The sequence below is a fragment of the Vanessa atalanta genome, chromosome 25, assembly GCF_905147765.1.
Source record: "Vanessa atalanta chromosome 25, ilVanAtal1.2, whole genome shotgun sequence".
Lineage (NCBI taxonomy): Eukaryota > Metazoa > Arthropoda > Insecta > Lepidoptera > Nymphalidae > Vanessa > Vanessa atalanta.
The window spans coordinates 5,921,280-5,939,000 of NC_061895.1; the positions used below are offsets into that span (position 1 = coordinate 5,921,280).

At 33.7% G+C, this 17,721-nt stretch overlaps 1 protein-coding gene across 4 annotated transcripts in view; it reads right to left on the reverse strand.

Annotated features, from left to right (window-relative positions):
- Window positions 1–17,721, reverse strand: part of LOC125073694 (solute carrier family 41 member 1) — a 107,921-nt gene that overhangs the window by 8,674 nt on the left and 81,526 nt on the right. For 3 of the 4 annotated variants that reach the window (XM_047684665.1, XM_047684664.1, XM_047684663.1), the window contains 3 exons: window positions 14,327–14,457; window positions 4,546–4,650; window positions 1,458–1,524 (listed from right to left, as the gene is read on the reverse strand). In XM_047684665.1, coding sequence (XP_047540621.1) covers window positions 1,458–1,524; window positions 4,546–4,650; window positions 14,327–14,457 — 303 coding nt within the window. Of the gene's footprint in view, window positions 1–1,457; window positions 1,525–4,545; window positions 4,651–14,322; window positions 14,458–17,721 lie in introns of all 4 variants that reach the window. The other variant, XM_047684666.1, reaches the window with a different exon arrangement.

A 17,721-nucleotide genomic window follows, 5' to 3' on the forward strand; every position in this document is an offset into this window, starting at 1 on the left:
ATTGTTTAAAACATAACAATTAGTTTTTTAAACTGTTACGAAATCATATATTATTTATTCCTCATCAAGAAGGGCGTGTTTAGATAAGGAGTGAGAAAATTTAAACTCCCAATAAGTTAGGTGGATAAAGGCTTATATGATTCGAGAAATCTTGGAAAGGAACCGATTTTCCATTTTTCACGTAGTTTAAACTTATCCATCTCAAAGGTTTTGTCATCGGGGTTTAGTCATCAGGCATTAAAAGTAGCCTACCTGTATCATAACCAATTTCGATGACGCTTTGATTTTCAATAATAGGTAATATACAAACTTTAATACAACAACGAAATAGCCAGGAATCTATCGTTTTCTCTAAATATGTGTCATCATGTACCTACACAATAATTGTACTATAATTGCACTCAAACGATCCCTTAGCAATTTTGCAGTACAACGAAGTTTCACATAATATGTTACAATTAGCTCATTTTGTATTAGCGTGTTGTAATGAGCTCCAAGAAATTTTCTCCGCGGGAAAGGAGAGACTTTACCTAGCAGTGCGACAGAGATTTTGGAGTTGCTTTAATCACGTAAAATGTTGCGTTATTTAAACTTTTGTCACGGATTATACGTACATAATTTTTATCACTGAAACACGCTTTAATAAATACTAAACGTATTTCTTTATGATATCAGTAGGCGGACGAGCAAATGGGCCATCTGTTGGTAAGTGGTCACCACCGCCATAGACAATGGCGTTGTAAGAAATATTAACCATTCCTTACATCACCAATGCACCACTAGCCTTGGGAACCAAGATGTTACGTCCCTTGTGCCTGTAGTTACACTGGCTCATTTACCCTTCAAACCGGAACACAACAATACCGAGTGCTGTTTGGAATTGGCTGTGTAGAATATCTGATGAGTGACCTACCCAGACGGGCATACCACCAAGTATATATAGTAATAATTTATGAAACATTGTTTTGTGAGTAACAACTGTTTTTTACATGTTAATTTTAATCTTAAGAATTTAAATAAACGCAGTGACAATATTTTATCAAATAATCTCTTTATGTTGATCGATATACCTTTCAGCGACTTCCACAGATAATAAATAATAATCATCGAGTTTATCTACTAATATCGAATAGCTATTGTAATATTTGGAATATATATACGTACATATATAAACAGTATGCGAGTTGTTTGTTTAAAAGATCAACAAAAAAAAAACTTAATATATTTTATGACAGTAAAATAATTGTAGCAATATTGTAAAAATGTATGTAAAAATTGTCATTATATTTTTAAACAACCAATATTTCAAGAAGTAATTTTTAAGTATTTACTCAGTCCGTTTAAAAGATATCAATGTATTAATGATATTCGTATAATATAACATGTATTTTATACCGAAACGGGTTGTTGAGATTATTTATAGAGTTAAACGTTTAGAAATAATAATTATTACGTACCTTTTAAACCCGATAGAGATGGCACTAAGACGAATATAGCCTTCACGACTTGGAACACCTCCCAATTCTGAAAAAGATGATTTTTAAGTCATTATTGACATCACTAAAGATAAAAACCGAAGAATTAATCGCAAACGTAACTTTACCGACAAATATCTGAACTAACATTAACATTATTAATAAAAAATTTATTAAAAAAGAAAAAGATGTTTATTTAACGATAGTTTATCTTTCCAGCCATAAATATACATAATTAGGTACTTTGTTCGATAAATAACATCAAAACAAAAGACAAGACGGATATCTGATTAAAGATACACATTAGATGAGCGTGTTTAATTATTATATTTTATCAAATTCTTATCTGTATAGGATTTTCAAGAAAAAGTTCCACGATTATCGTAATTATTTTTTATTCCGTGAAATTTGTATCTTGTAGATTCAGTCAAAACGTTTATGAAAAGATAAAATGTTGCGAATCTAAATTAATTTAATCTTTTATTTGATCATATAATAAACAGAAACAGAACATAACAGAACTGTTGTTTACCACAAATTGATTTAATATTAAATGAGCAATTCTGGTGTATCTAATCTGCTGCTCCTTCTATATATATAAAAGCGAAATCACTGGTAAATCACGAAATCCCAAAAACTATACAACCAACAAACTTGAAATTTGTCAGGGAAGTTCGTTATAGGGTGTATAGTTCCGTATTTTATGAAACTCGATCCCTATGGGGGTAAAATGGGGGTTAGAAGTTTGTGTTTTATAAATTTCGCGCAGGTGAAGGCGCAGGTTCACCTAGTGTTTATAAATAAATTTATTTCACCCCAAAAAATTATAAATGCGAAAGTAACTCTGGTTGTCTGACAGTTCATCTGTTTGTTGCTCTTTTACGGCCAAACCAGCGAACTGAGTTTTCCACACTCCTTATGTTTTATACTTAAAATCTGACCACTAACTCTTAAACGCAAACGAGATCACGGATGACAACTAAATAAATACATAAAATAAAAAATAAAAAAACTTGTTACAATATAAGAAACGGACTAAGTGATTTTTTTGCAAGCTTAAAAAACTACAGCTTCAATGTAAAGTCACCTGTGAAGATCAATACGTAAACGTGCAACGCATGGCATGCGCGCGCGCCACTTCATTATACTCTCACCTCCGAGGTCCTTACAAATCACAATACAATTACATAGAAAATCCACAAGTACTCATTGTTCTTCAAGTGCTATTAAGATTAAGTGACGTTTGTGGTTTATTTGTATCGCATCGACCTCAATTTTGTATACAATTAGATTCATATTCCATAAGGACATATAAAACTTTATTACACGGGGCATCCCTTTTGATAGAGAAATGAGAAATGTACATTTGTATTGCGTCGAATCTTATGCCTGGTTTACACAACGCGAGGCAGCCTACGCATTATCTGCAGGAACTCGCACTGTGTGGAGGTTTCATATTGATTACTCGCGCTTGCGAGTTGGACAGTAGCTCGTGATCCTGTAACTTCAACAATTTTTGTTTTCACGCGCTTGCTAACCTACCCTCACCATCAGCATGACAGTAGCTCGCATAACGTTACCCGATCCTAGTACTACTCCGGCACTCAACTCCTAACACTTCTAAAATCATCAAAACTGCCAAGGCCAGCCGAGTACGCAACGAATACACAATGCGAGTAGCTGTCAACTGTCTTTCAGCAGCTCGCACTTTGAAAACCAGACTTTAGAATGAGTGAGAATTACCAAAGACTACGCCCAAAAACAGTTGGTAATATACTTTCTCAACTCTATCCTACGACTGAGATTTATTTCTATCACGAGGGTGCTTTAGTCCAGGATCCTTATTATAAGCAAGCCACTAGATTGTCAATATGACAGCTATTATATGAATAGGATGCAAAGAAACATCAAGTCTCATCTCCATTTTGAGGAGAAGTTTCGGAGCTAATTCTACTACTGCCGTAAATTGCGGGGATTGATAGACACTACGTATCAAATTATTTATCGTCCATCATATGCAGGTTCCCACCACATTATTTTTGATGGTCCAATTTTAGAATACGTCATCTTAACCTGTGATATTGCTTTTACAATTCACCTCAAGCTTGGCTTTGAAAGAAAACATCGTAAGGAAACCTTCATGGGTCTAATTTTCTTTAAATCACGTGTATCCACTAACCCCAACTATACTATCTCTATTGGAGCAGCGTTGCTGAATAAGGTCCTATAATTCTTCTAAAAAAGAAAAGAAGGCCTTAACTCCACAGTGGTACATTAACATTTACTTAAAGAAATTAAATTTTAAAATTATTGTTCTTCACTTAGAGATAATAAGTACGAAGGAGGGAAATTATATAAGCCGTTTTGATATGATCACGTTTAAGCGATACACATGATATACGATGTACCTACATGACTAATCGCTATACGTAACGAGGTGCTCGGATTATTAATTATAATAAACACGAGATAATTATCTCTAGGTCGCATGTTCCCATCCAGACAAGCACTTCTCTGATATTCACGATATTTTTTAATATTTGGGCATTCAAATAGACCACTTAATGGTTATCGTGACGCTGCCTAAACGTTACCGCTTTGCCTAAGAAGACCGGGGAGAAGGCGTCTTCGCTATGAACACCTTCTCCTCCCGCCATAAGTGTCGCCGGAGCTAGGGGATCTCTGTACCTCGAGAACCCTCTAGGAATTGGAGGCCCGCAGAGTTAGGCCTACCGTCAGGACGTCATGGTAGTATCCGCATGGATCCCGTGACGTTTCCCGAATAGACGTAGTGGGTCCCGCTGGTTTTTTAGTGGGTATTCCGGCGCCTTCAACGCCCGCAAGCCCCACATACGCCCCCCACGTCATGTGTGGGAAACGCGTTATGCGTGGTATGTGGGACTCACCGGTGCCCAGACGACTAGCTCACCGGAATACACACTAAAAAACCAGCAGTAACCTCTCCGTCTCTTCAGCAGGCGCCACAGGATCGTTTTCGCATATGTTTGTAACCTTTATACTACTTAATTATAAAACTAAATTAACTTTTACTACTTAAAAGTTTACTTACTCTCACACTCCCTAAAACCAGTCCAGCTCCGATGGTACCACAGCCAGCTATGAAGAACGGCACCGCCACTTGCATCAACGTGTTCCACCATCTTTCTTCTTTTTTCTGTAACATACAAAATTTAAATTATATTTTTTATAAAAATCCTTTTTTTTTAAATAAAGACATCAGTGCTTGGTTTTATATGTTACTAGCGAATAAAAATTGATATTTTATATATTTGTTGTAAACAATTATTTCATCGATCTCAATTGTATGCTGCCAAAACAATCAAATTAATGAAATATCCCAACAAACAAACAAACATAATAATAATAATTAACTGGAGCAAAAAAGATATATTACAAAAATACTGACTCTGCTGTGCATGTATTTAATATTAGTTTTAATATTCCTTTGGGGGTGGGCTAATTATTTATTATCCTTAACACAAATTATTTAAATAACCCATAAAAGACTTGAGCACTTAGCTAATAGTAAAATTTAATTATGGTCATACTTATGTTTTAAACTTATTTTTGTAATATTTATTTTTTACGCCAATACATTATTATTAAACATGCACATTTAAAAAAAACACGTAGACATTAAATTAGATTACCATCGAGATCATTTATTTGTATTTTTTTTTTTTTTTTAAGTATATTAGAGAGAGACCTATACCATACACACTTATAGCCGTATGCATTCGGAATCAAGGCTAAATAATAATCCAAGTCCGACTTTAATGATGTTATTCAATCCTTTGCGAATAATTTTATATACATAATAGGAAATGTAAACCAAACAAGCGTAACTTAACATTAACAGGCGGATCGATTGTTTTATTCAAAATCGAATGAAAATAATACAATTATGTATTCTGCACTCATTTAATTTTAAATAACGATATAAATAACTTAATTAATGATAACAATACGTCTTATCCGTTTTTCAATCGACATTGAAACGTTTGAATGAATCAGTGATTATTTGGTTCTTCGTACAAATCACATGGACTCGAAACGTAATATCATTTAAGTATGAAATTTTATGAATGAAAACGGGTAAAAACATAAAAAACAATTCGAATTTCGAATTTTGTTAATAAAATATACATTTCTCCAATCATATTGTACTACGAAAATATGTGTAAATAAATCTTGAAGTCCTCTATAACATATATTATAATCAGTGGGAATTACAATTTTATAAAAAAAATTAACAGTAATAAGTCTTAAGATTAAATGTACGGGCGTTTTTTTTGTTGCCAACTCGCCAACTCCAAGCGCCTGGTTATGGACGACCGCTACACACGCAAGTCGAAACAAGAATGACATTCGTGCCTCTGCACGAATGTCAGTCATGTTCTGGGTGGCCTTATAACTTACAGTCATTGCTGTGTATTCTTTTAAAATACACATAAAAAAAAAGAAATATTTTGAAAAACCTATTCATTATTTGACCAACATTTAAGAATCATTGCTATATAATCTACATGTAATTAAAGTAAATATCACACATATTCATAATCGAAAATCAAAAATATACATAACAATATTATGATTACACTTTTTTTTTTTTTAAATAGATGTCAAAATTGTGAGCAAAATTGTTATTATCTTCTTTTAGATTAAAAAAATTAAACGTGACTAATTACGATTATTTCTATTTTTACTAAGTATTCAAAAAAAAAAAAAAACGATTGCAATTACAATAATCTTAGCTTAACAATTACATTATCACGAGTTAATTACAAAATACATAAAAGCCGTATTAGTCATCATATATTTTTTTAAATATTTAATCAGATCAGATTTAAATAACGCTATCAGATGAGTTAATGAGATCAATCATAAAATGGCGTCGAATTAATCATGATTGTGATAACATAGAAAAAAAATCTTGTATCGACAAATAACCGCGGCAATTTTTTTTTATTATTGCTTGCGTGTTTTATGCCAATTCAGCATAACACCGAATTAAATTAATCAATATTTTTTTTATTATTTGAAATATATATACGTACTGTTTGTCTGTCTGCTGTCTATATTAAAGTGTGACTAACATTGCTTCATTCCAAGTAAGTGTAATAATTAAATAAAACAATTTCTAAAATAAATCTTATCATAGATCTATTATACAATTCAACTGGAATTTGGACCGTAATTATTATTCAAAATTGTTGTAAAAAAATTAATATCGTTGGGCGAAAGTAGGGACTGTTTTGTCTTTATCTATTTATATTGACACTAGTTATCGCTTGTGGCTCCGCCCGCATTTTTGCGGGGGCGGGGGGTTTCTAATCCTAAGTTTAAGGTATAAAGAATGTTCATCCTTTGGGTTCAAGCTTGCTATATTTCTATTTTACTTTCATAATTATATCTAATATTAGTATAGATATATTGTAATTAGTTTTACAATTTTTAGTATTACGATTGATTGTTTGCGATACAGCGATAGTGATATTCATAGAAAAGAACGAAAAACAATGTGTTAATAATTAAAGTATATAATACCTATGAATACTAGGACATTGTTTTCAATTTACTATAGATCTACCTATCTTAGTTTCTAATAATCATGTGATATCGATGCCATTAAGGTTTCGATATCACATATTAGAAACTAGATAATCATTTATTTAGAATGTGTGCAAAATTGTTATCAAATTGTGAGAAAGAAATGACAATTACTTGGCGAGTACAAAACGAGTACGCTTAGTATCGATATCTAGGGATGTTTACAAACGCACGTTTTATTCACGCTATGGGTCGTGATGATGCGTTATCGGTGGCGATATGTGTCGCAAGTATTAAAATTATTTAAACGCAGTGTAATGTTCACGTGTACGGTAGTTTTACACACACACTTTTCAGAACGCGCCAAATTTATATTTTTTTATTTTCCCGCGCTTCGCAACATCTGTCACTAGCGATGACAGGTGCATAAATACATAGATAATATATATTATAATACTAATGAATATGCCATTATAGATCTCTACACTACACTCGGTATCGGCCATTACTAACAGTGACGTTTGTTAACCTCCCTAGATCTGTCGATAAAATAACAATGTCTCGAAGAGGTATTATGCTGCGTTTTCTGAAAACAAAGGTAGACAATTTTATTGTTGTCAACCCTATAAGATGCCAAATCTAAAATTGATACAATGATGAGTAACTTTTCAATCATTTTTTTTTTCAGGAAACACACCATTGAGATAATAAATCTTTTTTATACGTTCTGTACAGAATAAATTATTGTTAAAAAAATAAAGAAACTTACGTTAAAGTTGGTTAAGACAACTACGATTATACTAAATTGTACAAAAATAATAAAATTGGTTTTATTTTTAATATACTTCACTAGTACGGTAGGATGTAGAAACAATTAGATTGAGATGAAATTAATAGCAATTAATTCCAACATCAATTTTAATATTGATTAATATTTATAGAATTATTGTTTTATCTTGAAAATTTTTAATTAACATAATATTTTCTGACTTTCCTCACTCTCTGATCGTACTATATATTTCACTACAAATTGACTTGAATACACACACACATAACGCTGAAACAATATTGTACATTAAATTATTTCGTTTTAAATTTATTGAAAATGTTACGTCAAATGTCATGTTATTCTGATATGGTATTTGAGTTATTTTTTATTGTACATTGTCAAAATCACTTATTCGCCACCTGTCAGGTTTATTTGATGCGAACTATTTTAATGCTTCATTTATAATTCACAGGTAGAACGACAAAGAAGGAGTTTGACTTTGAAGAAGTATGTAGGAAAACGTCGGATTCAATGTGCAGAGACGCTATTGGCGCCAATTTGAGTTATCGGTCCAGGTGCGGACTTTTAAAGAATGATGATGAAGTTTAAAAATTTTGGCGCTGATAACTGTAAAGTTATCTGGAAGCGGACTGTCATTGTATGAGGAGGAACGAGGACCATGTTGAGGAAGGTCTTGAGCATGGACGTGGATGGATATAGAGGAAGGGGACGACCAAAGAATCGATGGATTCTGTGAAAGACGATATGGCTGGAAAGAAAGTTACTTGTGAGATAACATCAGACAGAGAAATATGGAAGAAGAAGACATGCTGCGCCGACCCCAAATTAAATTGGGATAAGGGCAAGAGGATGATGATGGTTTCGATATATTTTCTAAAAATTACGTAAAGAAGGCAATATTAAGAAATGGAAATGTTGCTAGCCTTATTATATTCTCATCACCACTAAACGGCGTCATGATTTGCACAGTTGTATATTTAATTTTAATAATTATTTTATCTTGGCGTGATTAAAATTAATATTACTTTGAATGGGACGATTATACGAGATTAAAAATGTGTTTGAGTTCTGAGTTATTTAATATTCGAATTTTGTAAACTTCTTGGCGTACATTACGCCTTTCGCGTTTCGAATCTTATAATTCCAGGTGTACCTTTGTAGTCAGTAATTTATAACTCACACATTTACCCACTCACACGCAGGCAACGCAGAGGGCGGTTAGTAGTTAAATATATATATTTACTATACAATAAACTAATGTCTAGTTTAAGGTTATGAAGCAACAGTAAAGTTAACGAATGCATAATTAATGAATATTAAAATAAACATTAATTAATGGAAAGATGGATTTGATTTGCTGACCGGTTCTCTTAAGTAGAGTAATCTACATTCTGAATCAGTGGTAAATTCAAGAATGCTAGTCTTTTTGAAACTGATAGCAATACTTTCTCATAGAATGTAGGTGAACACTAAGAGAGGATTGAAAAAAAAAATCATGTCCTGGTTAAAAATGGCGGATTAAAGTTCGTACACAAATTCGCTTTTCCTGATTTTAAAAATATGACATATACATTTTTGGGCAAATGGGCCACAAAGTTACTAATATGGAAATCGGGGTATACATTTATGTTTATGAAAAAATACAGCTTTTACAGCGTTTTTCATAATTCATCACCCGAGATGTTGAAATTGGGGATAAAAGTCTCGTAAAAAATATCGAAGTTAGTCTTTTTTCAATTATTCAAAAAAATCTAAATCAGAATAAACTCTATTCAAGTAAGCTTTTACAAGCACTTTTGAATCGTCATTTAACAAGCTATATTAAGTGAGGTAGGTAGGTAATATACCAATAGTAGCATGATATTTAGGCTTGTACTTTAAAATAAAAGTCAGTCATTAAAGAACTCAAGGAAATTCATCCTTAAAGGGGTGAAATTAGGAATGAAGATTTTTGTGGTAGTTCTCATTATGTAGAAAAATGTATTTGGTATTTAATCATATGTTTATAAGTAAAAATTCAACGTTGCAGTGAGTCCAATCGGGTATCCCACCAGGTAATCCCACGAAAATTAATGTACTATACTTAGTATCAATATATGTGATAAAACAATAATTGAATACGAATCGTAATTCAAAAACTTCAAGCAACGATTGTCAATAGGGCAATGGATTACCTAGCGATGTAAAAAGTCGCAACAGTAATGATCAATCCTGATTCCTGAACCATTGTCGTCCCCAGTACTAACACAAGTGATAAGCTTATAAGGAGGGGTCATACATACATAAGCAGCCCGTAAATGTCCCACTGCTGGGATAAAGGCCTCCTCTCCCTTTGAGGAGAAGGTTTGGAGCATATTCCACCACGCTGCTCCAATGCGGGCTGGCGAAATACACATGTGGCTGAATTTCGTTGAAATTAGACACATGCAGGTTTCCTCACGATGTTTTCCTTCACCGCCGAGCACAAGATGAATTATAAACACAAATTAAGCACATGAAATTTCAGTGGTGCCTGCCTGGGTTTGAACCCGAAATCATCGGTTAAGATGCACGCGTTCTAACCACTGGGCCATCTCGGCATTATAAGGAGGGGTAATTTGAAGCATTGCAGGTTTTTTTGCTTGCTTGGCTTTATACTTGAAGATTAGATTGCTACCAAGCACAAGATGAATTATAGACTCAAAGTAAGCAAGTAATAGTATAATTTAGCTTGTTCCCTTTGAACACAAATTCTCCTGTTAATACTCACATAATGCAATCATTAGGCCATCTTTGCATTTCAAGATAATGTTACACTAACCGGTTAAAGCTTAGGCTTAATTGAAATCAATAATTAATTACGTAACTGTGTGATTTCCTTTAAGCACGCATTAAATTCATCATGCATCACAGTCCTGATACAGATAAAAAGTCACGGGCGTGACGTTGGAATAATATCATTATTTTGGCCACATTACGAATTACGAAGATGTAGATCACGTAAAGACTCGTGACTTAGCTTTTTTTGACGTTATCTAGTATTACGTCCAAGCGATTAATTTTGATTTAATGTTATTGAATTTTTTTTAATTAATTAAACAAAAAAAAAACATTAATTAAGAGCTGAGATGGCCCAGTGGTTAGAACGCGTGTATCTTAACCAATGATTTCGGGTTCAAATCCAGGCAGGCACCACTGAATTTTCATGTGCTTAATTTGTGTTTATAGTTCATCTCGTGCTCGGCGGTGAAGGAAAATATCGTGAGGAAACCCGCATGTGTCTAATTTCGGAGTAGCGTGGTGGAATATGCTCCAAACCTTCTCCTCAAAGGGAGAGGAGGTCTTAGCCCAGCAGTGGGTAATTTACAGGCTGTTTATGTTATGTTTATGTATTGAAAATTCTACTTTTATACAAGGTTTGGTTTTAAGTTTGAAGGGTAAGTGAGCCAGAGTAAGGGGCATAACATCTTAGTTTCCAAATTTAGTGGCGCATTGGCGACGTAAAGGATGGTTAATATTTAATACTTTACCACTTAACATCAGACGGCCCATTTGCCGGTGCAACTACTACATAAAATAAATAAATAATCGACATTCAAGACAGTCAACAATCAAATCGTATCAAACCATTAACTTAAGTTTTCTTTGTACAAGGAAACGAAAAATTATGCTATATTGTTATACCATGTCTTTCATTGCGGTTGTTCTCAGAATTACAGAATTCCAGATCCTGTATTTTCTCCTATATCCTGTAATTTATAACTAAGCCCATATCCACGTGCTAGGTTAATCTATGTCATATTTCCTTATGTTTGCTTCTTGTTTTATTGATTATAATATAACAAAAAGACAGACACTTGGTAAATACTTGGTTTTGTACTGACATAGTCTACCACTATACTTTACTATACAATAATACTGGGTATTATTCTTGGAGTGAGTTGTTCGAGTGAGATCTTAGTTCACAAGATTGATAAATATGAGGTATGGTATATACCTCGTGTGTTGATTAATTCTTCAGATCCATACACTATATTCCAACTATAACAGGAAAAAGCCACATAAATAACTTTTCACGGCAAATTTACACGATATCATTGGTTGAGAGCTTGATTAATCTATGATATTCACTTTTGATTAGCGAAAAATAGCGTTTTGAACGTAGACGAAACTGTTATCGGAGTTTTGGAAGTAAAATTTAAATGGAAATAAGTAGTTAATTGTAATAGCGTTGTATTATAAATGAAGATATATTAATCATAAATTCTTAGCAATCAAATTAAACCTCATAAAATACGTAAATCGAAGGTTTGTCTATCTTTATTCCTACTTCCATTGGAATAGGCTAAACGTTATATTCAGGGCGTCAATTCTACAAACAAATTGTCACTTTATCGCGATCGAATTGAAATGTAATCGTTTCCGTTTCGATTTTCCTGTTCTACTTGCTACTTAAGGATCCAGCTACAGTTCGGTCGAAGTTGGATCGAAACATAGGGATCGTACCGTAACCGGTATAAGTAAAAATTGGCCGTCTGTTATGATTTATGAAGATTATTTTTTGAGGAGTAGTTCGATCGAAATAGGTGACGTATCATAATCGTTATATTAATTAAATTGTACCTAATCTTAAAACCATGTATTAAATAACTGAAATTAATACGTAACTTGATTGATTAAATAAATTGGTTGATAAAATTGATAACGTATATAATCTGATACGAGATATTGATAAATTGATACGCAAACACGTGGTATATTTATTTAATAGGTTGTAGTTCTTTGTGCAAGTCAGTCTGGGTAGGTACCATCCACTGATCATATATGCCGTCGGAATACAGCGATACAAAGTTGTATTGATGTGTGCCGGTTTTAAGGGTGAATAAGCTAGTAACTAGAAGCACAAGAGACATAACATCTTAGTTCCCATAGTTTGTGATTGGCGATGGATTGGTTAAAATTTCTTACTTTTTCTGTCCAACAATGTTATAAAAAAATAGTGTGTGACAATAATGGCGTTCACACACACTCGCATATTCACACACACACGTGTAAACGTACACACGTAGGCACGCACACATGATGAAAAGCAAAGCTCCTACACTGTAATACGATTAATGAGTTCGTAGATTGTCCTTATGCATTCGTGGGCATCTACCTTAATGTAACATTATCGCTGGATATATAAAACATATATAAAAGAATATATTTAAATAACAATTATTTTTCAAATTACTTGTTTTTTTTTTATCTATTCGAAGCATGTAATTTTACTGTTCGTTTAAAACTGTAAGAGGTTATTTATCAAAATAATTATTATAATTATAACAGCAATCATGGATATATTACTCGCATATATGTTATGTTTAAATAGATATGTTTTCACTACGCGGACTTAAATGTGAAATATTACGCTTTTCGTAAACGTCACATACATGGCTTCGGAAATAACGAAACCATTTTTTTACATACTAGTATGTGTGACGTCACAGTGAATATTTAAGGTTGAAGATAAAGTTTTCTAGCGAAGTCGTTAAAGCCTTTTGTATGAATTAATTTGTTATCTGTGTAATGTACACTCAAAGGCTATTTGTTTTTATAATACAGGTACCTGATAAATTATGTGACATGGTGGTAAGTGGTCATTACTGCTTATTTAAATTGCTACTGTTTATAAATTTAGCCGTTTCGTAATGCATCACCAACGTTGGAAACTGAGACGTTAACGGTTAAAAAAAAAGTTATGTCTCCTGTGCCTATAGCTACACTGACTCACTTACCATTCAAACAATTCTAAGTATTGCTGTTTGGCGGTAGAATATATGATGTGATACTGCTCAGTGGGGCTTGCACAAAGCCCTACCACCAAGAACTGATGAACGCTTGGCAAGCGTTGCAATGAAACACTTAAATTTGTTTGTGAAAAAATATCTAATAAAACTAGCGTTTTAATATTCTCCGAATTCAAATCTAATCCAATTGTCATGGCGATCGGTTGAACTTTATAGAATTGTTTACTACTATAATTATTTTCATATATGTGTAATTCGCCAAAGACCCAACAGACCTGAAGTCTAAGACCCTGTCTTAATTATGAACACTGAATTTGATTGGTTTATGTAATAATTATTCCAAAATATTTTTTTTTTTTTGTATTAACTAATACTTTTTGAGAAAAATTAAGTGTCGTTAAGTTCCGTCCAACTTTCTTGATTTTTTTTTCTTTCATATGAACCTTCTCCTCACAATAATAAACACAACAGAAAACAATAAACGCAAGTTTCGAAACTCCACCCCTAAGGGGGTAAGACGGAGGTTGGAGTGGTTTATGAATTTCGCGCGGGTAAAGCCGCAGGTTTAGCTAATAATATATATATAATTAAAACTCGTTTAAGTCCGTCCACGTGGAAAAAGTAAAAATGTTTTGCGTCAACAAAGTTTCACTTAACTACGGCCATGAAATTCGAAACGTCAGACGGTTAAAAAAATAAATTAAAAAATATTTACTTACGCCAGATAAAGGTTGTTTTTCCGCATCCGCTTCAGTGATCTTTTTATCCGGGGGACTTCCTGGGCTCTTTAGATCCCCGTTTGAATTTATCGAAGCCATTGTAAAACCGCTGTCCGGACTGCTAATCTCATCTGTAACAAATGACAATCACAAATAAGGGTAGGTACTTATAACCATATAGAAATTATAATTAGATTCATTGAATATGTAGAATTTAAAAAAATACCTAAATATACAAAGTGTACACGTGTATCTACGTGTTTTGTATTAACAGTTACGATGGGCAAGAATTATTAATTTTTCATTTATCTCTCTAAGTGTAAAAATATGTTACGGAACCCACGGCAGATGTGATACAACGAGAGTTTCGTTGTATATAACAAAATTGACAGATAGAGCGCTTGGAACATTATAGTGTGGCAATAAAACCGAATACCAAATAGAAAAAGTATTAGTCCTTGTCCAATACGTTATTATAGTACAGTCTTGTATTTATAATAATTAATACTATGTCAACAGATGAAATAAAAAAAACTTGTATAAATATAGATAATATGTACGTGATATTTTTATGGCTGAACTCTATACTATGAGCCGAGATGGCCTAGTGGTTAAACACGTACATTTTAACCGATGGTTGTGGATTCAAACCTAGTCAAGCACCACTGATTTTTAATTTTGAAATTTTAATTTATGTTTATGATTAATTTCGTGCTGGGTTTCAATGCAATTGTGTCAGTTGTGTGTGGAGCAACCCTAATTGGAGGGGGATCGTGAAATTAGCTCCAAACCTTCTTCTAAAATGTGGGGAGGTCTTAACCCAGCAGTGGAACATTTAGAGATTGTTACTTACCTTTAAAATAACTGTACTAAAGTATGAACATATTTTTATAATATTACTAGTTAAAAACCCTGCTTCGCTAAACTAAAACTGAATAGACACGGCTTATACTTTACTTTACATATAATTTTTTCAGTAAACGTTGATCTATTATTTACTGTGGATAAGTTTCCATCGAGTCTACCGGAACCTTGCATAATTTTTTTATTTAGAACACACTTTCTGAACGCAACCGTAAATGTCAAATATGGCCGCCCGTTGAACAGTCACGAAATACAAATGTCAAAAAATTGTTGATAGGATACATGCACGAAATTATTAATATATATAAAGGAATTACTATGTATTTAATGCGGAAGTGAATTTGGTTTGTGTATCTCGCTTCTCGGTTCATCTATATCTTGACTTACGGTCAGATCTGACACGCACAGATAAGACAAACTATATTGATTAGCTGTTCTATAGAATTTAATTACGCTGATATATTCGAGTGTGTTCGACAACCCAGGTGCACTATACCGTTATTCTCCTAATCCAATGGGATGCCATTTCGTCTAGACAGAGTATAGGTCCTCGACTGGCTTTACGTCCTCTCCGAGGTTTCGAATTTCGGATTGGTCGTGAAGATTTTCTTTACAGAAAAACCCAAACAATGTTTAAATTAAACGTATTTTAAATGGGAAAATGCTTATTATATAGTAATTGGAATAGACTAGGATAAAATCTAGTAAAATTACAGATGTGGTACAACTAGCTAGGGTAACCAGGTGTCAGGCTTTAGACTGGATTGGCGTTTTAAGATCGTGTCCGGCCGGTTCGTTTTATTACGCTTTTTATCTGCATACAGAAGGGCTTAGTGAAGATGTCTGAGTAGGTATTTATGAATTGAAACTTTATTGACCAAACACAATCGCTACAAACAGGCTAGACGCCATCGGCTTTGTCTGCCAGACAGCGTTTATGTTCTGACAGCGTCACTTACGGCATATATATACATTATATACAATTACAAACATAGTATGTAGATAGATATGCCACGCAATACTTAGTATTTTTTGATCCAATTTGAAAGGTGAGTGAGCCAGTATAAATACAGACACAAGGCCTTTGGCCTTTTTTTTTAGCGTTTCAGTTCACATGACCTTCGGTGTATTGGCGATGTAAAGAATGATTGATATGTTTTTAGGCACCGATGTCTATGTGTAGTGGTGACCACATACCATCAGATGGCCCGCCTATCTATGCAATAAGAAAAATCAACATATATATATATATATATTATACCGCCAAACAGCAACTTACAAGCTTAGTATTTTTGTGTTCCGGCTTAAAGGGTGTTGAAGTTAGTGTAAATACAGGCATAAGGGACGAAGCACTGACGATGGACTAATTAAAGTTTCTTTATCAGTACCAATATCTATGTGAGGACCGTTATGCCAGACTGCCTAAAGTAAAAAAAAATACACTGCGTTTAACATAGTCGGGGTGCCTTAAACGTTACAGAGCGAATCAATTTCGTTGTAAGCAAATAACATTACAAACACGTATTAAAAATCGTAGGTGCTGGTCCGGATTTAAGTCGGCTATCTTTATCTATCTGCTGAGTCATCTCGGCTTTGTATTATAGTTATCTATTATCTATTTTATGTAACTATAACTATTACGATACTTTTTTTTAGAGTTATCCGAATGAAATAGGCTAAACCAAGTGGTTGTATTGTTGAATTCTTGCAAAATAAACGTATATATAAGTCTATATAAAGTGAACGGTACACTAATAGACTACCACGATTGCATATTACTCAGAATGTCGTAATTTCTACCGATGACGTCACAACAATTATTCGCCTTCACTCAATTGTTGTAAGATTTTTTTCCATCGAGCTGTCTGACCGATGTCGAAATAGTCATACATACTTAAATTTTGTTAAGCAATGAGATCAATTTTAGAAGGTCTCATTGTGTTATGATTATATGTGTATGTAGACTAACGAAGAAGGTCGAAGCCGTTGGGGGACGTATCACGACGTTAAAGTAGAGATGGACAAAACACTTAGCCAGCCCTGGAAAGATGGAGGTTGGACCAAAGTGCGCCCATCAGATTTCAGATAACTTTAGATGAATGTCAAGTATGCAATGAAGAATGAGCCGAGATGGCCCAGTGGTTAGAACGCGTGCATCTTAACCGATGATTTCGGGTTCAAGCCCAGGCAGGCACAACTGAATTTTCATGTGCTTAATTTGTGTTTATAATTCATCTCGTGCTCGGCGGTGAAGGAAAACATCGTGAGGAAACCTGCATGTGTTTAATTTCAACGAAATTCTGCCACATGTGCATTCCACCAACCCGCACTGGAGCAGCGCGGTGGAATATACTCCAAACCTTCCCCTGAAAGGAAGAGGAGGCCTTAGCCCAGCCGTGCAGCAGTGCTAATGTAAAAAATGCAATGAATACGCTTAGTACAAGACGGTAAGAAAAGGCACGCGAAAGACTTGTTTATTCAGCAGTAGGACTCATGTGGACTTAATATGATTATGTGTGTTTGTGTATGAA